The sequence below is a fragment of the Miniopterus natalensis genome, chromosome 2 (assembly GCF_054644295.1).
Source record: "Miniopterus natalensis isolate mMinNat1 chromosome 2, mMinNat1.hap1, whole genome shotgun sequence".
Classification (NCBI taxonomy): Eukaryota; Metazoa; Chordata; class Mammalia; order Chiroptera; family Miniopteridae; genus Miniopterus; species Miniopterus natalensis.
Window position 1 is genome coordinate 37,125,836 of NC_142082.1, and position 26,823 is coordinate 37,152,658.

The following is a 26,823-nucleotide window of genomic DNA, read 5'->3' on the forward strand; positions in this document are numbered from 1 at the left end:
CTGATATGAAAAAAAAAAAGAAAAAACCTGACTGAAAATCTCCCAATAGCAACACAAACAAGAAACAGAATCTAAAAACAATTGTTCAACTTCTGTAAACGTACAGTGAAAAACACTGCATTCGAAAGTCCAATGTGGACATTGCTATGACACATAAAATGCATTAGCTTACCTTTAGGGAATCAAAGCAGGCGATTACCCTTCCATTTTCAACCTGGCAACTTTTGGGGGGGTGAGCAAATTTGCATTCCTCGTCGGAGCGAGAGCACGTTCCTCTTTGGAACTGTCTGCAGACTTCTAACGTCAGCCACTTTGTATCTCTGACTGGGGCAACATTCAAAGCCATGGCGATAGAGTAATTTGGATTCTGTTAGTTCCTCTTGAATGATGAAATCAATCCAAGTTCCAATGATCCCAAACTATTGTTGTGAAAAACCCCACATGTAAGTCTGAAGGTAGGTGATAAATTGCTTGATGAAGTCCAACCCAAGGAACAGAGAAGGGACTGTATTGGCGGGCAGTCACTCATCCATCAATGTGCCCCACCTGAAGACTGCCGGCCGAAGTAAAAGCATGCTCAGTGTCATCTCTGGCTGTGAGTGTCCAAGGCTCCTGACCGTTTTGCAGACACAACTGTGTTTAATAAAGTGACTTCGAGACCATGGCACTCCTTGGGAGAATATATATAGTTCTGAAGCTCACAGCTATCGACGATGCTGAAAAATAAACCACTTAGATGTTCAGATCTTAGCAGGGTTTCCGTTTCCTCCCACCCTTTTAAACTCTGAAATCAAGCAGTTGGTAAAGTCAGACAATTGAGGTATCTTCATCCACTCGTAAGGTCAGCGTAACGTGTATTTGACAAAAAAAACAAGACTTGAAAACACAACGAGAGCTCCCGGGCTGCAGTTTCCAGCAAAAGTGACTCCACACACGCACTTTCAAATCATGAACCTGCAAAACACCAATGAAATATCAGCTTACACCCAAACTCAATGGAATCAACACTTGAACAAACTCTTTAGCTCTTATCTAGGATTTACAAAAATGCAACTGAGAGCTCTGAGTATAGTGAGAAAAGCTATGCATTAAAATAAAGAAGAGAGAAAAATAAAAAATACACAACTGCAACCGCATTGCAGAAATGATCTAGGCAGCAGCCCAAAAGTTAGGAATGACTCACAGAGATGAGAGTGGCAGACACAATAATTAGGCATTCTGAAACAATTCAATCTAACGCACTTAATCGCCAAAACAGTGTAAGAGAACTGTGGCTTCCAATTAATCTCACATTTGGCCCATTGATTTTATCGTTGAAACTGCTATAAACAATTATTTGGGATGAGTCTCTCCTATATAACAAGGATATTACCATTTTGGGTGAAGCGTGGGCTCCTTATTCTTTATATTCTTTCTAATTTACAGAGACTTGAACTTGGAGATGAGTAGGTAGAAGCTTCCTGATACTTACTCATATCTCTTATACTTTTCTGTCTCCCTTTACTACTTCCTTAATATTAGTATCCCTCTCTATGCTGTAAGCACTCGGAGAACAGGACTATTTGTACTTTCCAATTCTGTATCCCCAGTGCCTTGGTTCATGGCTATTAGGTCCTCCAAAAATATTTATTGACCGATTTAACTGATGATTGACTCACTGACTAAGTGAATGCCAGTTAGTTTTAGGTTAGTTCGGTTTAGACTTCAATGGAGTCGCAATCTAAAAATGCTCTGTTCTGTGGAATGCTGGAATTAAATATCTACAACAAAGATATAATTAGTAAATTCAGATTTCTAAAATCAGCCGATTTCATTTCTTTTACTATTGTCAAGGATTATGAAATTATGCAAACATTAATGATTTAACATGACTGGGTCAAGCATGAATAAAGGACTAAATACCAGAAGTTGATGATTTTCATAAATTGCATATGCCCTAAGCACCCTTAAGTGCTTGCTTAGCCTTGGTGTTCTTCTAAAAAAATGTGTAACTAAGAATTTAATGGAGACTGGAAGTACATTATTTAAAACTGGCATGTTCCAAATAAGTTCAGAGAACAATAATTCTTAAGTGGTTTGCAAATGCTCCTTAAAAAAGTAGGTCCCACAATCAATTAAGTTTAATTAACTCCAGGTAAACCAACCTGAACAGGCTTCCATGCAATAGGGCTATTTTTCTGGCCTTGAATGAGTCTCTAACAGGGGGAGAGAGGCAATGGTGTCTCTCAAGCTACCTGAACACAGAACATTTATTCAGCAGGACATCTCTTGGGATGAGTGGGAAGTGCTACTTCATCCCAATACTTCTTCTACTTATTAGTAGAAGTGTTCGAATGCGTTTTAATTGGATGTGCATTTAAGGAAATTGGCAACCTTGAAAGCTATGACACATACCTGACTTCCATTGTAAAATATTTGAGGGGACAGGCAGGCTCCTGCTTGTCTGTTTGGCAGCATTGTGTTCCCAGCAGCTAACATCAAATAGCTTAACTTAGGGCATTTAAGAAGATGAGTTTAATAACCAAATTTACTCTAGGTCAAGTTTCACAGACCAGCCTGGACCTGCACCCTCATTACCTCAACCCCCACCCCTAACCCCCGTGGAGAACAAAGGATGAGGGAAGCGAGGGAAAGGAAGCATTTCTGCCTGTGCGTTCAGTGGAGCCGAGGCACTAACAATAAGGACATTTTAAATGATGGCTTAAACACTTTTCATTTATATTTGCAAATATCTATGGAGTCGCTGAATCCTACGGACCAAGGTCCAATGGAGTTACAGGACAACAAAGATTCAGGAGAGGTTCGCTCTCAAAGGCAGCAGCATGGTCTTTGCCAAGGCTTCCTATGTAGGAAAAGAAACAGGCTAACATATATTTATTCATAGATGGCAAATGAATAACTACTCAGCTGTCCCTAAAACAGGAGCAATGCCCTCAACCCAGTCCCATGAATGGGGTCCACTTTTGCTCACACTTTTAGATAACAAGGCAATTTGGAGGGGGGGGGGGGGGAAGAAACAGACGACCATTTCTAGTTACCATGAACATCCAACCAGAATTTAGATGGTGAGACTTTATCACGATGAACTTGCTTTTAAAAGCAGAGGAGCGAAGCTTTCTGATGGCCAGAGTCCTGTGTATGTCAAAGATGTTGCAGAAAGAAAGGAAGGTGCATCACATCGCACCTAAATATATTGCTATCCTAACCTCCCATAAGTCTACTCTCTCTCCCAGACTGTTCTCCGTTTCCAGCCTAAAGGTTATAGAGCTACTGTTATCAAAGACACCACCTCTGTTGGGCCATAACCTCCATCTCCTGGAGTGGCTATAGGCAGGCAGCTGTGGGAACGGGGAAGAGAGAGCAAGTTTGAATTGAGTAAGGAGAGGCCACCAAAGGAGATGGGCAGTGATGGCTAAGGACGGAGAAGACCAACTTTTAACATGGTCATCACAGGACGAGATTAAACTATGCTAACCCATAGACCAAAATACATCTTGGATCTACCAGCTTGCAGGTTCCCAGGAGGAAGGGTTAAATGTTAGGGTTTTACTCGCCAAAACAGAAGCCACTAGCCACATGTGGCCATTGAGCACTTGAAATATGGCCACTGCCACAGAGGAACTAAATTTAAAAATTTTATATATTCTTAATTAATGTAAAGTTAACTTAAGGCTGATCCTCAGTTTAGTTATTGGAAAAGTTTTAAGTGTTCTTGGACCAACTTGAGTACATGAATCTACTCTTCAGTTGTAAATTTCATGAAATCTAAATGCAGATCAAGTATTTCCAATCAAAATTCAGCACCCAAGTTGAGAGGTGGAAAATATACACAGTAATTTCAACGACTCAGTATGAAAAAAAGAATGTAAAAACATCTCATTAATATTATTTTACAATTGCTACGTGGTGAATTGATAGTATTTTTAACAAATTACAATAAATATTATTAAAATTAAATTCACTTGTTTCTTTTTAGCACCTCAAAGTTCAGAATTATCTATGTAGCTCATGTATTTCTGTTGGTGGCAGTCTTAGGGGTTTTTGCATTTCTTCTTTCAGCCAACATAGAATTCTCTGGGTTGGTGGAAAGTACCCTGTCCTAAGAGCCAGTATTTCTAGACCTCATTTTGCCAAGGATCCTTCATATGACCTTGGGTAAATCCATTTCTCTGAGATCCAGTTTCTTCATCGGTAAAATGTTGATAATAGTTCCTGCCTACATTCCAAGGTTGCTACCACAAAGGACAGATTAGAGAGGAAACGTAAAAATACTTTGTGAGCAGTAAAGTGCTATCCAAATGCAAGGTGATGAAAGGAGGAGTTGCTCTATAAATATTTACTGGAATAAATCCACTTTCAGGTTTCCTCTCTCTGCAGTAGTTCCATATCAATGGCCAGGACTGTGCTTGGGGTGGGCCTGCTCCAGCCATAGATTCTGAAAGCAGGACAGTGCCTCAGAGATCAAAGAGCTGCCTGCATTGTCCACTTGGGGCCTCTTATCTGGAGCATCCCTCATTTCCCAGACCGTCTTATTCTGCAGCCAAAGGGAACCCACAGAAAAGTTTCTCCAAGTACAAAACCCACAATATTACTACAAAGGCCTGAAGCCTGCTTTCTTTCTCTGGCTTCTACTAACCCAGAAATGAACGAAATACTTTTAGGGCCCAAGCAGTCACCCTGGGTGTGATGTGTAGCCCAAATACCCTGGTAGCATTGACAGAGAGCCTTCTTGGTTTGAGGGCTTGGTGGAAACCCAGCCACTGAGTACATTCCCCAGCGCGCTGGGTGAGTGGGGGAGGATGAGCAGTATTTTCTAGTTCATCGCCCAGAGCGGCCCCTGTTAAAATGTATCTGTATGGATACAGATATATTTCTAATTCTCACAAAGGTCCCATATATGCCAGCACTGGCCCTGATTACATGCAAGGCCCCATCCACCGTTCCTAGAAGTTTCTGGACTGCACTGGAAGCAGGGTCTCCTGCTCACATTTTCTCACTTCTTTTTGACTTATGCCTCAGTTTTAGTGCCGGCATCCCAGTCAATCCCACTCCAATTAGCTCCTTCCAGTGCAGAGCTCAGGTAGAATTTTGAAGTAGTTGTTCCCAGTTCTTTCTCCGGCCTTGTCTCTGTGGGTTTTCGCTTCCCTCATCGTCTTCAGGCATTCAGCAGCCTCATGTGCCCCCCCCCGCCTTTCTAAGCCCCCTCATGGAGGAGGCGATGATCTTTCCCCGGAAGGTTGGGCTGAGTCACCGGGCTGCCAAGGCGTTACCAACCCTGCACCCCAGAGTGGTGCCCCTGCCTGATCTCCGTCATCCCCCCTTTTGATGACCACTCAATGGGTCATCTTTCAACACTGTGTGGTAATTACCTTTAAGTAGATATCATTATTACCTAATTCACAAGGACTGTATGCCTTGATTTTCAAATCTCCAGAGCTCAGTTTAGTGGCTGGTATGTAGAGTACGCTCAACAAGTGTTTGTCATAGGAACTCCCGAGCCTCCCCCGACGAGCATTTGCATTTTAATATGGACCAAAGTCTAATCTAAAGGCACAGGCTTCAAATAGGGGATTTCAGTATTGCCCTAGGAAAATTCCAGCAGGTGCTACTGGCTTACCCTGTTGCTGCCAAGTAGGTTAGGGGTAGGGGTAAGGAGCTCTCCCAGGGATAAATTATTTGAACTTCAAAACGTAGAATCCTCAGCCCAGTGAATCTCAAAGTGTTTACCTGGGCCGGCAGCAGCAGCTGTTCCTGGGAGCTTGTTAGAAGTACAGATTCTCAGGTCCCAGCCCAGAGGTCCCGAATAGGAACCCCTGGGGGTGGGGCCCAGCCATCTGTTTTAACAAGCTCTCCAGGGCGTGACTCTGAAGCAAGCTCAAGTCTGAGAACCACTGTAGTAAGCATTTCTTGCCACCCTCCTGTGTGCCAGGCATCCTGCTGGCTGCTGAGGGAACGAAGGTGTCTGCCCCGAGTTAATCACGGGGTCTTAGGTTCACTGATTCTCACAGAAACAATTACAGGAAGGCTGGCTGGGGGCTTCTCCCAGGGGCTATGTTTCTGATCAATAAAAACAAAACAAAACAAAACTAGACTAGACTAAACAGAAAACACCTGAGAGATCTGTCCCAGATAAGACCTCATTCTATGAGAATGAAAAATACAGACTAACCCATAGCCTGTAGACTTTGTTCAGGCCTTTGGTGGGGGTGGATGGGGCTTTGTTTATAGGACCCTTGTCTGAGAGAGGACTGTCCTAGGGGCCTAGTGGTCCTTGGTGGCCCACAGCTCCGTCCTCAGTCCCTTACCGCTAGAAGTCTTTTCAGAGGGGCTGCTCCGTAGCACCCACCCTCGCCGGACAACACCAGATATAACAAATATCAAGGCTCACTGTGCGAGTCATCTTCAAAGGAAAGGCAAGACTGAAGTTCAAGGCTAAAGAAACAAGGCTCTTGTATTTGCTGAAATGCCAAAGGACTCGCCATTCAACTTTACAAAATAATCAATCCCAGGCTATTTTTAGGGCCTTTACTTACACGACACTTCATTTTTCAAAATATATTAAAAACTGGTCTAGGTGTTAGATTTTCAGAAATCTGTGACATTTGACTGTATAAAGGAATGTGATGGTGCGGCGGAGGGAGTCTGGAAAGCATGGCCTTTCATTCTGCAGCCGAGGAGGCCACCTCCCTTCAATCCACACCTCTCAGACAAGCCCGGGCTATGGACCCCAGGTGTCCTTGCCTTGCCAACGCTTTGTAGCTAGTTTGTACATTTTTGAAGGGGAAAACATCAATCATGTCCGATCTTGAGACTGAGATTGTTCAAAATTTAAGACAGCCTTAAGGAAAATAGCTCTGCAGCACACAGCTCCTCTAGTTTACTCTCGGTCATCTATGGTATTTTAGCTGTCTGCCAGACATCGGCCTCCTAGGGAGCTGATTAAAGGATCCTTGCAAAACAAACTGATTTCTGAGTCAGACAGTCAAGGACTCATTATCCATTAAGTAATTTATGGGTTGCCTTTAATTTTATTTTGCATAAATCTAATTATAATAAAGAAGCTATGTCTCCTTGGGTTTCCTATTTCTAATTTTGAGAATCGTTGTGTTTCTTATCTTTGATTTTAAAGTTCTTAAAATATACTTCTTTCAAAATGATTTTTCCTTCCTGTGAGTGGTTTCATGTTTGAGCATCCCACCTCTATTTCTGGAAGTTATATTGAAATAGCTCTCAACGTGCTCTTTCCCTTGATCAATGAATGACTCCGCCGCATCCTGCGCCTATCAGATGCAGACGCCTGGGCTGGAGAGGGACCTAGAGGAGCCGCCGCTGGAGGACTGGGCTGAGAGCCACTTGACCTCCAAGAGTGGGTGTAATCCTGCCCTGTAATCACAGCCACTGAGAAGAGGTCCCTCACCGGGTCTTCCGTCTGGGAAGCCCAACGGGCCAATAAAAATACAGAAACGAGAAAGGTCCCACTTGGAAAGAAATAAAGAACCTAATTGACTTGTCAAAGAAAACGTGAAGGGGGCAGCAAAAGTGATTGTCCTTAAAAAGATTATTTTCCCTAAATGCCTTTAAATGGGTTTCTTTTTTAATTTATTGAACATATAAATATAATGGTTCTTTGAAACTTCTGCAGAGTTTAGGGGTAAGAACCACTTTTTATACTCTGATTCTAGTCACCTTTCTCCCCTGAATAGCTGTGTGATGTCACAATGTAAGCTCTCTGAACTTCAGTTTCTCTCTTCGGAATTAAGGGGGATTAAAAAATACCTAAGCAATAAATACATGTACTGCAACCAAAATATATCTAGTCATATAAGTACTCTCTGAGTGGTATCTAACCCTTATCAACCTTGGATAAGGCATCCTTACATCTATGTGTATACACACACACACACACACACAAAGAAAAAAAAACAGGTGGAAATAACTTCTACTCACTGAAAGTTTTAAATTTCTGTAAAGTAAATCAAGTGTACATAGAAGAAAGTAGAAGGGTCCTTTCTGTGAAGGCCTTCCTAGAGTATTTGTTATACAAGCCTTTTATAGTTGCTCTTCTAAGGTTCATTCCAAACCCACATTCGTCCTAGGCTGGGAAACAACCATGGCTAACAATGATGTTTTCATTTTGCATCGCATTTGATCATAGTTTCCAATACATTCCCACAGGGGAAATAAGCCGGGATACCCAAGGTCACATGCTGAGTCAGATAAGTCCATGTCCATGACAACAGCGATAAAAGGAGGAATTCCCAACTAAATTTTTTTCCTTGTATCTTGTATCTTAAAGCACAAGTGAAAAATTCATAAAATCAGGTCTCCTGTTAACACATGAAATTTTCCAGTCCATTTTCTTGGCGATTTGCAGGAATGAGCAGAGAAAGAAATCCCATCTTCAGTTAGAAGAGGAGAAATGTCTAAATATAATCCTGAAACTACAGCCAGATATAATATATTCAACACATATTTGTATTCAAATTATGTTTCCCCCTGCATCTGTGTTTTTTATGTAAACATTTATAATTCAGTTAGGAGCTGCTCTTATTAGAATCAAAGCAATCGTATTAGATACCATTTAAGACTGACAGCACTTACCGGTTTCCTGGACATCCAGGGCCCAGAGGCTGCAGTCAGAGAGCGATTATCGAGCTGCAGGCTGCAGTCTAGCCCTGAATTCCCAGAGAAGTCTTTGTCAGAACTTCCATTTCCTTCCCCGGCCACAGCCTCTGGTGGACAGGCCTGCTTTCAGCTGACCTTTTCCCTTCTCTCGCTCTTCCGTTACCACCAGCCGACTAGCTCTTTCATCTGCCTGTACACCTACAAATGCTAATATCCCTTTTTTGGACAAGATTTTTGTAACATAACTTTATGACCACTAAATGAAAATAACAAATAATGTAGACAACATGCACACATTTTTTAAAAATTCAATATATTGCCATAATTGAAATATAACTAAGATATCAAAGGAAATAACTTTTTGAAAATAAATAATGTGTGTTTTGAAATTTCAATATTCAGGCACAAGTATGCTAGAAGACAGAATGAAGTGGTCAGATACTCACACCCATATATATGTAGCTTATTTTGAACAGGACAGGCACAAATGCAGGCCGGCGTAGGCATGATAAGTGATATGGCTTTTCAAAATGCTGAACAATTTCTGTTAAGAGCTCTAACAAGTTAAAGAATAATTTTGCCTCAATTTACACAATTGTGGCATTCTTGAAAAGTTGAGTTATATTAAGACTGTCCAAAAAATGCAAAATAAATATTTTTAAAACCCACATTGTACAATATATAAAACAGAGTTAAGATCTTAACCCAGATCATTATGAACAGGATTTTTATCGATGTGAATGTCCAGCAGGACACTCAAAGATCATGAGATACAAGTGGGTTCTTAACTTTGAGGGCATCATATCCACCGAAAGTTGTATCACATTCCAGAGATGCTCCCAGTCATTTGGACAATGGGGAAAATGCTCCTTTAAATTTCCAGAGTTTTCTATAGGAGGTGATACTGTTCCCATTGATAATGGTGCTGTAGGGTCTTAGTCTATGTAAGTCTGACTTAAGTAGACGGGTATAAAATATGAGGGTCACTAGTACGGTAGATATTGGGGAGCACCAGAGAGATATAGACAAGACCGCAACTGGAGAAAGCTCTCTTTGGTAGCATCACCAAGGATACACTAGAATTAGAAGAGCTCACAGGTGGCGAAGTTGGTTAGAAAGTTTAGCAATGGTTAGGCAAAAAGGAATAATCCCGGCTGAAATTATAGTGCTGTGGTGGGAAGCAGAAGGCTATTCCAGATCATGGCTGGGATAAATTCATTAAAAACGAATAATCTCTAAGGACCGGGAATGTGGAAAGCAGGGAAGCGATCACTCAAAGAGCACTTCAGAATTTGGACCCTGTGTGTGCAGAAAGGTACTGATGCTCTGCCCAGGAGGAAGGACGTCAGGAAGGGGAAGCCAGTTGGAAATGGGGACATAGAGGTCGTGGTCACGGCTACACAGCTAAAACCACAGAATGGCAAACGTGAGTGCGAGAGAAAGAAGGACATAATGAGATTTTTATATCTATACCTATATCTGTGTTTATGTCTAGGAGAAAAAAGAGAATGACTTGAACAGTCAAGGACGCTTGTTTAGAGGTGACAGAAAAAGAAGGGCAAGTGAAACCACAGAAAAAGAATGAGAGACAAAAGATCCTCTAACTATTGCAACATTAAGGGTGGCAGGAGTGAAGTTTACGGAGTTCCAAGGGGGAGGGAGTAGCCAACAAAAAAGCCCACTGCCACAGGAGACCAGTGGCATGTGGACGGTGGACAATTAGGAGTGGCTGGATGTCATAACCATGCGGGCACGGCTGGCCTTCCATGTGGCAATCTCTGTAGCTCATAGCTGCAGGGGGAGGGGTGCACCCGGAGCTCTTGGGGGTACTTGGTGCAAGAGGACCATGTAGCAGAGAGGACCGTTCTGAGCTCTTTGAGCTTAGTGGCCAGATGAGCACAGATTCCCTGTGCATTCCTGGGGAGGCGACCCTCTTGAACTTGAGGGCTGCTCTCGGAGTTGAAGGATGGACCATGGGAACCACCCAGGAGAGCGGGCGAGTGCTCCCTTCTCCCATCACACCGCCTGCCTTTCCTTTCTCTTCCGAATGGAAGGAGAGAAACACAACGGGAGCTTGGGCAGATGGCGGGATGGCCGTGTGGGCCTGACAGCTGGGACGGACCAGAGGCGGCACCCACAGGAAAGGGAAGGACAAGGCCACTGACCTCCTCTCTCCTTGTTCACGGCCTCGGCAAGAAAGAAAATGCTCAGTGTCAGACACGGGGCTGAGAGAAGGCGGGAGGCGAGGGAGACAGCCTGATTTTCAGTAGCAGAGCAGGAAGGTGAAATGAGGCAGCTTCGGACTTGGGGCCCCAACTATCTCATCAGGTGGACGTTCCACTGGCTGAGAGAGGCAGAGGTGGGGCTGGGGGCTTACAGAGAACTCCCGGGTTGAGGATGGTCCCTCTTGGCAGTCGAAGATGGGAATGAGCGAGAAAGCCAGGCAATGTCGAGTGGCCCAGGAGGCCCGACCTCAGCGAGATTTCATGGCCTTATTCTGAAATGAGCAACTATGGTTTCCTGGCTTTCTCTGTCCACCCTCTGCAAGCTGAGGACAGGGGCAGAGCAAAGAACGCTGCCAATTTCAAAGGTCAAGGCCTTAGAGATGGGACCATTAAAAATAACAAAGAGGCCTGAGTTACAACAAGAGCACAGGGGAAGGCGACTGGGGGTGAGGAGGGGAGGGGGAGCACTGTTCTCTCCTTGTGGAAATGGTATCTGTTATCACACAATTGTTTCTAAGTGTATCATAAAGTACCTTAGTGTGTGCATGTGGCAGGTGTGCGTGAGCTCAGAAGTGGGCATGGCTAGTATCCCTGACCAAGAGGGACTGGGTCGGTCGTGGGCTCAGCGCGTAATAATCACATGTGCTTTGCAAATGAGCGAAGAGCCAGCGGCTTCCTTAGATGGGAATGGGCAGCTGCTCAGAAGGTGCCGTAAGAGATGCAGTCTCGGTGTCTGTAGAGCCGGCCGACAGGTTCCTGGGGTGGCGGGACTAACCCGGGGTTAGCATCTTTAATGGCAAGAAAGGCCCCAGGTACTAGCTTGGAACACACATTTATTGAGAACCATTGACATAATGTTTCTGAGGTGGAAGGTAATAAAGATGAGTGAGATCAGAGCTTCTGCCTGGTGGCCAGTGTTAATTAGAGGAGGCAGCCAGCACATCTGTGGATGGTGAATGTGGAGCGGGGAGGGAAGGGCTAGGACACAAAATCCACCAGGCTGCTGTCTCACCAGTCTTTCCTCCAGTTTTATGGCTTAAAACCCACTAGACTGTGATGACTCCCAAGTTGGAATCCTTTCTCTGTCCCTGTCACCTCCTTCCTTCTCTTTGGTAGCCTACATCTGATCCATTAGGAAATTCCATTAGCTCTATTTTTCTAACAGATCCAGAATCAAACCCCTTCCCACCACCTACACTGCTGCCACCTGCATTTTAAACCACCATTATCTCACCCGGTAACACCCTAAACCCGTCTCTCCTGCTGCTGCTCTTGCCCCCTGCAGTCCCATCTCAATACATTATATTGAGAGATCCTTTGGAGGTGTAATCAGATCATATCACTTCTCTGCCCAGGTACTTCCAACGGCCCCCAACTCCTGAGTGTGAAGGCCAAGAGCCTTACGATAGCCCGCACTGACCTCCATGATTGGCCCCACACCTTCCCTGACCTCCTTTCTCCTCCCTCACCCCCCTTTAGCCACCTTGCTTTGGGCTGGTTCTTGAGCAGCCAGACTGTGTCTGCCTCAGGGATTTGACCTTACTGTCCCCTCTGCTAAGAATGAGCTTCTCCCAGATAGTCACAGGCTCAGATGGCAGCCCATGGGGAGGCCTTTCCTGATGCAATATTGCATCAGTCCCACCTCCTCACTCTGGCTCACCCTGCTTTATTTCCCTACAAAGTCCTTATCATTCGTTGACACTCACATATTTACTTATCATTTTTCTCCTCCAACCATAATGTAATATCTGTGACGGCAGGGTCTGCATCCCGGGCATCCAGCGCAACAGCAAAACTTTAGGACATAATAGGCACCCAGTAAATATTTACTGAGTGAGTGGACAGATGAATGGACACGTAAGTGAGTGAATATACTACACGGCTCATAGTTTCTTCCTGCCTTCACGGTTTGCCTTGTTCCGTCTTCATGTGATTTAAAATGTTTCTCAACCACTGTTATTCTTGCTATTCTTTCAGTACTCGGGGACTTTGATTTCTTAGCTTTAGAAGAGAGGGGGTACAACAGCTTCTAAGGGCACTTTTGCCCTTACATTTCTGTAACTGTACAGTGATTGGCAAGGCTGATTTAAGGAGAAAATGTATTTTTAGGAACTCTTCTGGAAATCTTATCAGCTCTGGGTTTGGCCTAGATTTGTTAGCAGACGTTTGAGCTGTGGGATCTAACAGGAGCATCTGTATGGGGGTAGGGGAGGCATCTGGGGAGCCCATTGTGTTCTTATTCCAGAGTCTAGAACTGAGTGGAATCCAGGTGGGGTGGAGACGTGGCAGGGTTCTGCACTCAGCATCCAGGAAGGAGCAGGTGTTGGATTCTTAAGTCCCCAGGCTGGTAACAAGGACACAGATCTAGGGTCTTGGTATCCCAGAAGTTTAATTCTTCTTCTTTACATTTTCTCTCCCACTACAATAGCACATAGCATGCTACTGTGCACCAAGAGCTCATCAACACCCCCTAAGCCCATCCTTGTGGTATGGTGGTGGGAATGGCTGTGGTTTCAGGGTCTCGAACTTTCTGAAAAGCAGCAATACTGGATCCGGAAGGATGCCAGCAGAACAGCTTGCTGAGAGTGGGTGTGAGCATCTTCCTCGATAAGCCTGGGCTCCAAGAGGCCCCATCCCTGGTCCTGGTACTCTCTAGCAAGGGAAGGCCCAATGTCTGAGCCACACGGACCTTCAACATGCTCACCCTGTGGGGTTAATGCATCTCTGCAGGCAGACCAGAGAGAGCAGTCTTCTGCCTGGTCCCGAGGCAGTGGCTATAGCTAGGTCTCCATCTTCTTAAGATTTGTAATCCAGCTGTTGACTACATCCCAGAGAGGTTCTGCTAGGAAAAACCTCACCCCACTAACTTCGCAGAACACAATTATGCTGGCGTGGAACCAATTATGGGGTATGTGGATTGGATGTTCCAAGGGTTGAGAGACCCCAGAAGGATGCAGAATGCTACTTGTTTGCTTGAACACTGTGGGAAAGACACCAACAGGGCCAGACATGCAGGTGATGGTATTTCATTAACACTTAACAAAATAAAAAAATTCCCTACAGAGCACCATTAGACTTTGGCAGAAAAGTAGAACCCAGGAATTCAGGATCAGGGAGACATCAGCCTATTAAAACAGGGTTTCCATTTTGTTGTCATTTCAGTCACCCTGGAAGTTTTAAAAAAATCAATTTCCTGCCATACTTTCCTAATCGCCATTGACAGGGAATGACGCAAGCCCCGAGGACAAAGCAGGCTACAGAAATGAGTCTGAGTCAACAATTCCTCATATCTTTCAGGAAACTGAGCTAACGGCTAGAGTCGAAATCAACAACAAATATTTACTGCACTTAAAACCCGGGGAGCTGAGTAATAAAAAATGATAAACCTGGTAACCAAGTGTATAGTCTATCAAAACGTAAGGCACTGATACCGGGGTTATTAGGTGCATGGTCGCCAGCTGCCGGACACAGGTCGCATCCTTGCCCGACTTGTTAAATGAAGCTCCCCCTCCAATCCCTCTCACGCCCAGAACAGCTTCCTTTGTTGCCTTTCTGCGCAGACGGGGCGCTCCTCAGAGGCTAATCACCACTCGGCTCTGCTTCCCTGCTGCCACCAGTTGTCATTATTTCTAGGCAACATTACCCTGTGCTGTGTCACCATGGCAACAGTGGGTCACCACTTTGAGTGCAACAGGGAAACTGGAGGAAAGGGAAAGGAACAGTCACGGGCTGAACCGCTCCTGGGCACAAGGAACTTCTGAGGTGGCAGATGGGCTTCTTCCCATTTTATGGAAGGGGAAACTGAGGAACGGACCAACTCTCTCTTAATTACTGTGAACGGAGGAGCGGAATGTAAAACTTGACACCCACACCCTACACCTGGGGCTGTGCTCCTTGTTGACAGGAAGGTGACTGAGCCATTGCAAGAAGCATCCAGTTTGAGGGAAACAAATAAACAACGGAGGGGGTGGGGGGGCTCTGGTATTACGTAGATGAACCAAGAAATCTTTAGACATCTCCTTTAATGTACTAAACCCTGCTCTCTTAACTACATGTTTTGCATATTTTTTCAACTATACAATTCTTACTTAAACGTAAGTAGTTTTGCTTTCCCAGCTCTATTGACCTGCGAACTCCACTCAGTTCCTTAATTCTCCCCTACCAACTGCATTTCTTTCAAAAACATATCCATTTTCCTTTAAGTGTTTTTTAAGAGGCATGCTGCTGAGTTGGAAAATTAATAACCTGGCATAACCTGCGATACCACCCTCACAACACGCTCTCAAGTTACTTGTTCATTATTTTCCAAAATGATTTTATCACCTGCGTTCCCGCGTGCACACTTCCATCGCTCTTCTAATGCTGCTTATCCCACAAACTGGCCTGACCTCCTTCTGTGAGAGAACCAACAGCTTTGAATCAAACCAAACCTGACAAGATAAAATGAGAGGAAAAAAGGGAGAGTGTGAGGAGGCCTTTTCTGGTATGCAGATCGTCACATGGCTGCCTACTTACGCTCTGCAGGTTCCAGTAACCAAACAAATGTTTTGTCATTAACACTACGTGTGAAAAAAACAACTTGACCACATGGTAATACTTTTTCATCTACAGCATTATTTTGCTACTGTGGTCTCTTTTTACCTAGGGATGGAATGCATACAACTCTATGTACAGATACAAATGATATTTTGCTTATTGGAATGAGTCTTCTCGGTACTAGTTGAAATGACTTTCTTAGGATTTTAACAAAAGTGTGCATTTTGATGAGAAATGGATGGCGTACTTAAATCCCCACTGCAAATCAAGAGACACATACAGCCATGTGCCCTTGATCAAGCCATACAACTAGAAGCTTCCATTGTCCTACCACACTCGGTTGTTGCCAAGACTGCTTACATGCAGTCTATGAAAGAAGTTGGAAGACGGAAGGCAGAGCACTAGTATGAGGCGTTTCATTCCTGGGGTCCTTTCCCGCACTTTAGCAGAGAACTGCGGTACCAATGGTGGAGATTTTGCTTAAGGCCGCTCTGATGACCTCTGCAGCACCTGGCAGAGATGACCCTGTCTGCATCACGTTTTCCAGTAAGAGTGACTCAGCAGCAGCCAATATTCATTAAGCCTGGCTGCGAGTTCTTCACTGTTCTAGCTGCTATAACCAATTCCTCGTCAACTTATGCCGACAGACATTCTGAGGTTTCATCTAGCTTCTCAAGTAGTAGTTACAATATTTTCAAAGAAAACTGATAATAAAGGTCCATGACCCCTAGCCAGTACTTTAAAGGGTTCCCTCTTATCTGTCTTAAGCGATGCATAAGGCCTCCCCAATGCTTTCCTTCAGAAAGAGAAGCACTTCGGTCCCTAGAGTCAGGAAGAAGATGGGTTATGCTCGCACGTGTTAGTCCAGGGGCACATAGTGGATGCTTCATGGTAACTGGCTCAGCTCTCGTCATCCTCCATCTAAAACACATTCAGCTCATTAGGTCACAGGCAGTTTCTAGAAGGAGAGGGCGTTTCTCGTTTTTAAGGCATAAAAGCAAACAAAGTAAAAGCCCTCTGAAATACACTTGACTGCTCTTCAGGAGCCATCAAATTGCCTAATTGTCAGCAAATGAGTCGGATGGGTGACAGAAGAGCTGAGTGTTAGTTCCTGCAGTCACATGCTGGTCAGGAGATTTGGGGTGAGTCACAAGCCCTCTCCAGGCCTCAGTTTACCCAACCATAAAAAGAACATGCTGGACCAAGCAGTGGTTGTCAAACACAGGTGTGAGTAGCTACATGGCCAAAGGTAAACATAGTGTAGCCTAAGGGAGCATCAATTTTACTTAAAAAAAAGTTGTTGGGGTAAAAGAGAAAGTCAAATCACTGATGGCAACTAATTTTAATTTTTTTATATTAAAGCAAACATATATAATGGAGTAGAAGGTAAGATTTAGAAGACTTTAGATAGATAAATAGACATCTGTCAGGAGACCAACTAAGCCTAAGGAGACCAACTCCTCTCCCCTCTGCTATTAGGAGGCCTGGGTGGAAAGAAAAACTTGAGAAATACTGAGCGACAGAGTCTCCAGGGCCAGTTCTACCTTAGACATGCTAGGAACCATGTTTCTTGCCCAGTAGTGAGAGGGATCTTTAGGGGGATACCTGTAATCCACTGGGGTTAGTTTTGTTACTCTGCAGCAGAAACACAAGTTCATTAAAGCCAAAGATTTCATCTAAACCACTAATCTTCCTCAGAGAAGAAAATGATGTTTCTCCAGACCATTCAGCGCCTAAAATGATCATGGGGGTATACTGTGGATTTAGTGTTGCCTTTGGGACTGGAAAATCTAATATGCCAACTTGTTTACTACAATATCAGGGACAGCCAAGAGCACCTGGCCTGTCCATGCCTCTGAGAAGCAGCATCTATCGGGGTTTAGCTGTGTTTGCTCACACTTGACAAGAGTCAAAATGCTCTATGAAATCCATCAAATTCACTATTTTTCTTAGGAACTTACACTATGACTTAGGATAATACAGAAATTAAAAGGCAGATTTAGAATGGTAGATCATCTTATATCCCTACAACTATTAAATTCAAATGTAGAACAAGGGGAAACTGGGTTTAAGATACAAAGAAGTCAAAATGCAAGTTCAAATCAAATGTTTAGACAGAAAGAAATATTTTTAAAAGTGGTAAATGCAAAAAAAAAAAGTGGTAAATGCTTTTCAGAGGGCATTTTAAAGGTAAGTTAGTGTGAGAGTGGTAGAGAAAGTTAATAACGTTGGTTTTTGTTTTTATTTATACTTTTACAACAAAACTTTTCATGCTGCTCTGGCCTGTGTGGCTCAGTTGGTTGGGTGGCTTCCCATGCACCAGAAGGTTGCTGGTTCGATTCCCCGTCCGGGCATATGCCTGGGTTGCAGGCTCGATCCCCAATAGGAGGCAAGCAGGAGGCAGCCAATCGATGTTCTGCTCTCACATAGATGTTCTCATTGTCTCTCTCTCTCTAAAATTCAATAAAAATGTATACTTTTTAATTTTTATGAGCTACTCCTAGAATATTGTTAAATGCCTTCTTTTTCATCATAATGTAACAAAATCCTCCATCATCTTTCAAGAACTAAAATTAATATACATTTTTAAATTTTTAGGCATGAATTACAGTTTATTTTTCAAAGACAAATCATAAATATTAACAAATCTGGAAATTATTCAGTGCTATATTTTAATCTTAATATCTAAGTGACTCTTAGCCACATTTATCAGGCAAAATTTGGTATGCTTGAAAATTTTTAATTGGAAAACTCTTAAGAAAAATCTAGCATATTTTCTACAATGTAAACTTCCAAAGAACACTGTATAATTTCTATAAGTATTACAATAAGTATGGTATTACTGTAAAAAGAAAATTTTTGTGTACTGCTATTTTATTAAGGGAAGATCAGCTAATGGATTTTTTTTAATGGTGTGAAAACCAGTAAACTTGAAACATGTTTCATTTCCCTGCATTTACCTATATTACTCCAAACTTTCTTTAATTGAGAAACCTTGATAAGGATACAAGAAACTGGAGAGGTGGTGAAGGAGAGCCTTTGCTAATGAATGAACAGAATCCACAAGTAGTATTTGTTTTAACTCACATGTCACAGATGTTTCTATTTCAGAGGATCAAGTTTTAACACACAAACATGTAATTAGAAAGTAATAAGAACTTAATAAGTATATAACTTTTCATTTGATATCACTTAAGCTATGAACATTTTTGATACAATTATGTGAACAGAATTATGCACCTCCAATAAGTCTGGGCCGAAATTCTATAGAGTTGGGACTAGACTTTTTCATTTCTTTGCTTTAAGCACAGAGTTCAATAATACTTGTTGAGTAGATAAATGGATGGGTGGATGGGTGAATGGATGAGACAGAGAAAAAGTAAATAAATCGTTCTTTTTATTTTAAATGTACATATCAAAGTTATACTTTCTGTGAAGCAGGAAACTTAGGTACAGTCAGTCTAAATTTTGTTTTTAATATCATAAAACTAATATTTATAAGATGCATAAGTGTCTTAGATTTTAGTTAGCAAGATGAAAAATCTACTTCTGGTCGCTATAATTAGTTTAAAATTCCCTGGGGAAACATATTCATAGTAGGATATAAAATATAGAGAAACCTCTGTCACTAATCATTTATTTTGAAAATTTTTCAAAAGATCAGCTGTTCAAAATTTTCAAAAGTCAAGAAACAGTGCAGCCAATACATTAATATGTAAAAGGAATATATGACATAACTATTAGAAAAGAGCAGAACATGTTATCATTATCATCAGATGATATGATTATATCCCAGGAAATTCAAGAGAATTAAATTTATTTCTCACAAGAAAAAAGTGAGTTCTGTTAAGCTGTCAGAAATAAGATAACTAAATGAAGTTAAATGGAACCAATAGTTTTCTTGTTCCCTAGCAATAATCAGGGAAAATACATAATAGAAAAATAGATCATTCATAATAGCTACATAAAACACAAAACAATTGTGAGTAACGCTGGCTGAAAATGTATGCAGACAGACATAAAAATTAACAAACTTTACCTGAAGATATAAACTAATACTGGAATGAAATTGAGATTTCTAGATTAGCATTCTTATCATTTAAAAATATTATTTCTTACTATATTAGTTCTTACTAAATTACTTTATAGATTCAACACAATTTTAATAAAGGATCAAAGGATTTTTTGTTGGAGGAAGTTGTTATGAGTATGGGAGAGAACTTAAAGATGATTTTGAAATTTATCTGAAAGAAGAAATAGATGAGAACATAAATTTCTGAAAAAGAATTGCAATATATGGGATTGGCCTTAGTAGATGGATATATTTACTCTTAATTTACAACAAAACAGTTTGCTTCTGTTGAAGGTATAGAGAGAGAAATCAACGGAATTGACTAGAGTATTTTGAAAGAGATCCCAGGATACCTAAGAACTTAGAATCCAAGATAGTAAGTACTACAATGGAGAAAGGATGCCTTATTCCTTATGTATTGTTTAGAATAATAAGAAAAATAAAGAGTAAATCAACTTATAAACTCAACTTTCACTATTCCCCCAAATAAATTCCATATTGATTTGATTAAAAAGATATTCCACAAAGGGCAAAAAATATATAGATGAATCTTTCATTGATAACAGGCATGCAAGTCTTACTAAGAATAAAAATGCAGACAAAGAACAAAAGGTCAATTATTTTTAATGGCTTCAGTACGTGTTAACTACAAGCTTCTGACTTCTTGATATACAGCCAACTTGAGTACAAGCAGCTATCTAACTTCCCCCACAAAATCCCCAGGGACATAACTAAGGACTGATAAAAAAAATATGGAAAAAGAAAGTTTTAAGCAGTGTTAGAAGCAAGGGAAGTGTATCAGTCACATGTGTTATTAGTCTCTGTGCTACTACTAGTTCTCCTGAAAACCCCCAAATTTTGTCCAGTAGCTACATTAAACTGAAAACCAGCAGTTCACTGGTTCATCTCCCTTGTGTACTGGGTATAGCAGCAGCAAGGAGGCTTAGATGAGTCGTATACTTGGCATCCAGGCTAAGCAAAGGAAAAGGTGGGTAGAGAGAAGTAATCTCTATGACAAGAAACTGAGCACAGATGACATACCCCTGCTGGGTACCCGTGACCAGAATCCACTCTACACCACACTGAAGCTGCTGCACCACTGAACTCAATCAAGTTTACACCAAAGAATCTCCTACTTACTATTTGAGGAGAGAATTCTACCAATAGGCAGCAAGCAAGGAGTTATAAAGATTTCTCTGCCCTGTCTTGGATTAAAAGAACCAAGCCTGGATGGATCTCTTTGCATTCATGATGAATGAATGAATGAATAAAAGCCTAACAACAAATGAAAAGCTGGATGTGCAACAAAGATCCAGCATAAGAGCAATGGAAAGATTCTGCAAACTGAAAACAAGGGTCAAGATGGAGAGCTCACTGTTTATCATTTGAAAAAATTAAGAAATATTAAGATCGCATCTTGCATTGTGTTTTCAATGAAGTTCAGGAAAGCTCATCCTTTCTCCATGATCTTATGAAATGGGAAAGGAAAGATGAGAAGAGAATAGACTGAATTGAAAAGGGGTTAAGAGATTGCCAGAAATAAAGGTGGTAGTGGCTGGCATAAGAAAGGAATGTGAAGAAATCAACATTTCAGTAGAATTAAAATCTGAATTTTATAAAGTAAAGCACTTTCTGTGTACCAAATGGGACCAATGAGGTGGAGTCTCAATATACTTGCGACTTATTTACACAATACAGAGGAAAAGGGAAAAGAGATTAAAATGATCAGAGAGCTATTGACAGATACGGAGGTCAGAAAACAAAGATCCAACCTAAGAATTATTAATGCCCCTGGAGAGAATAAATAAATAAAAGCACAAATGAAATAGAAACAGTAATTAAAAGATAGAGGCAAGGAAATCTTGGGAGATTCAAAAGGGAGCTGAGAGAAAGATCCAAAGAGACTTCCGTGGCCTAGGCAAAACTGATGAAAAGCTCTGAGAACCAACATCCTAGCAATTGCCAAGACAAAGGAAGATTTCTAAAATTATTTAGCTCTTCTGCCCAAAAAAGAGTTAACTACAAAGGAATTGATTGGCTCTCAACTTTACTTTTGCACTACAAAACACTAAATGACAATAGAAAAATGTCTATAGGATTTTGAGGGGAAAACTTATTACTCCAAATAATACACTCAATCATAATATATTTTCTACATGAAAATGAAAAATATTCTCAAATATACACGGGATCTGAAAATATAACAGTCCCCAGAAATCCTACTTTGAGGAATACATACTAAAGGAAAAAAACAAAACAGACTTGGGACTAAATATTTATGTATCAGGATATTACTCATGGCATAATTCATGGAGATAAACAATTAGAATCAATGGAACAGAAAATACTAAAATAAATTACGGTATTTTCATAGTATCAGACATTAAGGAGCTCTTTAAAACCATGTTTTCTAACAGTATAATATGTCAGGTCCAAATGCTTACCACGTCGTATTAAATATTTTATGTTTTTTCTTCAGGAAGCAAATATTTTATCATCGGAAAATAAAATAAAACAAAAACATTCTGAGACAAAAATTCAAAAAATGTCCCCTGGGCTTTTAGGCCTGTAAACCATGTTATTTCCTCATTTAAAACTGAACAATAGGTCAAGTGTTATGAAGATCTAGGGACAATCGCTTATAAAATGTGGGTTTGCTTTCCAGACTGACCATCCTGAAGTGCAAGAAAGCAGAAAGATAGGAAAATCACATGATTTTGCTAAGTCTGGACACATCTTAATTACTGTAAACCCTGCCCAGCATATTCCATATTATAGCCTGGTGTCCAAGTTGCTCAACAGACATTAGAATAATAAAATGTTACTGAAAAATAATCACAAGGTATAAAATAAGTTTATTTAAACAACTTGATGTTAATTTGAGTAATTCAAACTCACAGTGAGCGGGCTGGGGTAGAGCGGCCCGGACAACCTTTTAAAAAAGCGATTAAATAAAATAATGAACAGAGTGACAATGGCTTGCAAATTGTAGCTTTCTAATAATAGTAAAATCTGAATAACACTTTTCATAGAACAGCATAAAAATGTTAAATTATGACTGTTTATTATTACTTCTAATAATAAAACATGAGTAATGTAAAATTAACCACTACGATGCCAAATGAGACAGTTTTAACATTACATGTTCGGATACAGCTCCTTCACCTCCTTTGATTTGATAGGATTTTAGAAGGAAGGGGGGGGGGGGGCTCTAAGGGGAAAAAAGGTACCAAGATTTTCTTTCTTAACAACAATAATGAACATAGAGTTTCTTTTTGCATTTTAAATGGTTAAAGATATTATGCTACGGCATAGCCCCTTTGGGAACTCATAGCACAGATTTTTAGAAGGGTCAGCTAAGGTTTGGGATGAAGCATGAGTCTGTGGTATGAGGCCCATAATCACTGTTTCATGCTTAATCAACTAAGCTAGTCAACCACATACAACAGCCTCAACCATGACTATGAAATATTATGAAAAGTAAATTGTTATGCAAAGAATAAATAATTACATGTTAAATCCAGGAGTCACAAATATGGGAAGGAATGTTTGCCAGGAAGCATCGTTTCTAGGGCAACACAAAAATGCTTAACTAGACAGAGATTGTCTGATGATAATTATTTTAAGTTTAGGAAGTGTGATGAAGGATTTTCCCTCAGACTACATGTTTGATTCAGACTACATGTTTTCTAGATTTGGGTCAACCTATGTTTTGGGGTAAAAATTGCAGGTAGAGCATTTGGTCTACAGATTCAAATATGAACTGCTTATAATATGAACTGTTTAAGATAAAAACGACGCCACTGAAATAAAATGTGATTAAAATATAGAACCGGTGCCATTGCCAATTAACCAACCATTCTGCTTGTTTTTTGTTTGTTTGTTTTAGCCATCTGACTAAGGAATGAAGTAAAGAAAACATCTAGGGGGCCTGGCTCAATTGGATGAGCGTCATTCCATACACCAAAGGGTCACCAGTTTGGCCCAGGTCAGGGCACATGCCCAGGTTGAGGGTTCCATCCCTGGTCGGGGGAGGGTACAGGAGGCAACCGATCGATGTTTCTTTCTCACATTGATGCTTCTCCCTCTCTCTCCTTCTCCTTTCCTCTCTCTCTAAAATCAATAAAAATTAAATTAAAAAAGAAAAGAAAAAGAAAACAACATCTGTTGCTGTTTTCATATAAGCAACGCCACTAACTCAATAGCCATGATGCTTCACATTTGAATCCACACAGCAGTGTCCCATATTGTATCAATGTCATCCACTAAAAAAGAAAAACAGATATAACAGAGATGGCACCTTCCCTGAGAGCTCTGGAAGCACCATAGCAATGTCCTTCTAGAGTTAAAAGCTAGTGGTTTCCTGTCCCAGACTTTAGAATATATCTCCACTCCTACCCCTCCTTCAAGGGGAATGAAAAGACAATGCAGAATTTAAAAAATGTGAGTAGCATACCATTTAAAGAATATATCAGCTTGTTCTCTGAGGGCTTCTATATGATTAACATATAGCCAGGACTCAGGTGCCTGTTCCTCCAAATATTCTTGCAAATAGCCAGGACTCAGGTGCCTGTTCCTCCAAATAAATAAAACATACTGCAGTTTTTAATGAATCATCTTTTTATTATTTTTTTATTTTTTATTTTTTTTTAATCCTCACCTGGGGACACTTTCCCATTGCTTTTTCAGAAAGAGTGGAAGGGGGAGAGAGAGAGGGAGAGGGAAAGAGAGGAAGGGAGAGAAACAGCAATGTGAGAGACACATCGATTGGCTGCCTCCCGCATGCAACCCGACAGGAGCCAAACCTGCAACTGAGGTACATGCCCTTGGCCCAAATCCAACTAGGGGCCCTTCAGGCCACAGGCTGATGCTCTAACCACTGAGCCCAACTGGCGAGGGCTGAAGCATCTTTTTAAAGAAACGTGGCAGCTAATCTTAGAGCTCTCCGTATGTCTTAATTAAAAATTTTAATACAATTATTATCATTAATATTATCAGCTGCATTTGCAAAGAATTTTAGACAGTGAATAAAGTGCTTCCAGCATGCACTGTCTCATTAAATTTCAGAGGTAGACAACAGGTACTCAAAAGGTTGGTTTGGAGCAGTCAGCCTGCACAATAAGAAAGAATTCCAGTGAATAATTTCATTATTTAGGCTACTCAACATTTTCTTCCTGAGATTACCAGTACCAGTCTCATTTTGACCCCATATGTGATTCAGATTCATGAATGCTCCCATGCTATTTACAGAACAGCAATAAGTATATTAAGAAAATCTACTGGCGTTTCGATAAAGCTGACTATAACCAGCTCATAAAGCTGATATCTGTGTCCTTCAGCAGGAAGGAAACATCCCATCTGGGGGAGCCTTCCCTGTTCTATGGTTTGGTACAATAGCTCTCTTTTTCTTTACAGGGTCAAAAATTCAGCAAAAGAAATTAATAAAAAGCCTTCTCAGAGGGAAAAAAAGCCTTTCTCTACTGCCAACTGCCCCCCCCCCCCCGCCCCATCAAAAGACAGAGATGGAGAATTTTAGAAACAGGACTTTATTCACAGTACTTAACTAAAAGCAGACTTCTCTGGATTAGGACTGAAATTTACATACTGTATAAAATGTCAGGACAATATTCTGGTTTCTTACACACACTGCTGGGTTTATTGTATACTTTACAGTCTTTATCCTCTTATAAAAAATTCCCCTTTCTAGGTTTAGATAATTTTCTAACATAAAGAGTAGGCATTCACGTTTCTTTTGGAAATAAAAAGGCAAAGTGGTTTGCAATAAATATTTGAAGTTCAATAACCATTCTCATATATGTGTGTGTGTGTGTGTGTGTGTGTGTGTATAATGAGACTGAGAGAGTGAGAAGAGGAGAGGGGAGGGGAGGAGGGGAAGAAATAATAGTAGCCAACATTTATTTTTTATTATTATTATTATTATTATTAATCCTCACTCGAGGATATGTTTATTGATTTCAGAGAGAGAGAGAGTGAGAGAGGAACATTGATTGGTTGCCTCCAATATGCCTCAAACCTGCAACCTCGGTATGTGCCCTGACCAGGAATAGAACCTGCAACCTTTCAGTATATGGGATGACGCTCCAGCCAACTGAGCCACCCAGCCCCGGCAATAGCAGCCAACATTTATTGAGGGCTCTCAAAATTTTAAAGTTTTAGAATTCTTATTAGTCAATATATAAAACATCCCTGCAATTGTCCTGTTCAAAAGTTAAGATGAGTGGTATATGTTCAAATTCTGAACTCCAAACAGGAATTTCAGCCAGCTTTAGAGGCTCCATATCGAACTAAGAGTCTGACCTTTCAAAACCTCACTTATCTATAAAATGGGAAAATATTATATATCTTTCAGGGCAGTTTGGAGCATTAAATTTGAAATCTTTTTTTAACATTTGACATTTAACATTTAGTCAAGATGACTAAAACATAGTGGGTGCTTTAAACGAGTTCCTTTCCTCTGTCCTACTCATGACCTGTTATTTAAGTCAGAAATGAAAGAAAATTGTGCTGCTATGTGGACCTTGCCCTGAATTTCTAATTTTTTTAAAGTGGGCAGAAATAAACACTTGTTCATTTCCTTAAAAATACTCCAGTAATTATAACTACAAATCAAATTAGCACAAAAGATCAAAATACCATTTCAAAGGGCTCCTTCCAGTGTAACAGTCTTCATCCTGACCCCTAATATTACGTTCAGGATAAAGAAGAGTTATGAAATAATTTTGTTCCTCCAACTTAGTAAAAATTAAAATGTATTTTCCATAGCTACATTTAGTAAACTGAACTTAATTTTCTTACTTAGGGGTTTAAGTGAATTAAGATAGTTTAGTGATTACTACCCTTTCAGAACCTTCAACTGCTGGATTTTAGGGACAGCTAGAAACTGTACCAGCATCATAGAAGTTACTATCATTTTTCAGTCTGTTCCACAGGGGAATTTTGTGAGAATTCCATCTTTGTAACACTTTGGAAAGTCCTATGTCAAAAGTAGCAAATGGATGTCATGCAGGTCCCCCCCTTCTTACCTTGCCCATCCATGGCAGGCATGACTAATTGACCCCAGTACTCTTTCCCTGTGAATCTAGACTTGGCACTCAAAAATTTCTCAAAACAAGTTTCTAGGCAGACAGCCATCACCAAATGATCAGAGTTCCTTTATGAATTGAAACCACCCCCAGTCTAGGCTAAAGGTTACCTTTGAACTACTTACGAAAAAAGTGGGCAGAGAGGGTGTGCTTGCTGAATAAATTAAGTCTTAACATAATTCTAAAGGGAATATTTACCCTACTTATGAGACCAAACTTCTCAGGCATTTCATTACCATTCATTTAGACATAAATACCTGTA

The 26,823-nt window shown here is 41.0% G+C and overlaps 1 protein-coding gene across 5 annotated transcripts in view; it reads right to left on the reverse strand.

Annotated features, from left to right (window-relative positions):
* The window catches only part of MBNL2 (muscleblind like splicing regulator 2), a 147,453-nt gene that overhangs the window by 97,864 nt on the left and 22,766 nt on the right, over positions 1 to 26,823 (reverse strand). For 4 of the 5 annotated variants that reach the window (XM_087814267.1, XM_087814266.1, XM_087814263.1 and 1 more), the window contains exon 2: positions 173 to 954. In XM_087814267.1, the coding sequence (XP_087670393.1) occupies positions 173 to 346 (174 nt within the window). In that variant the 5' untranslated portion in view covers positions 347 to 954. Of the gene's footprint in view, positions 1 to 172; positions 955 to 15,173; positions 15,281 to 26,823 lie in introns of all 5 variants that reach the window. The other variant, XM_087814264.1, reaches the window with a different exon arrangement.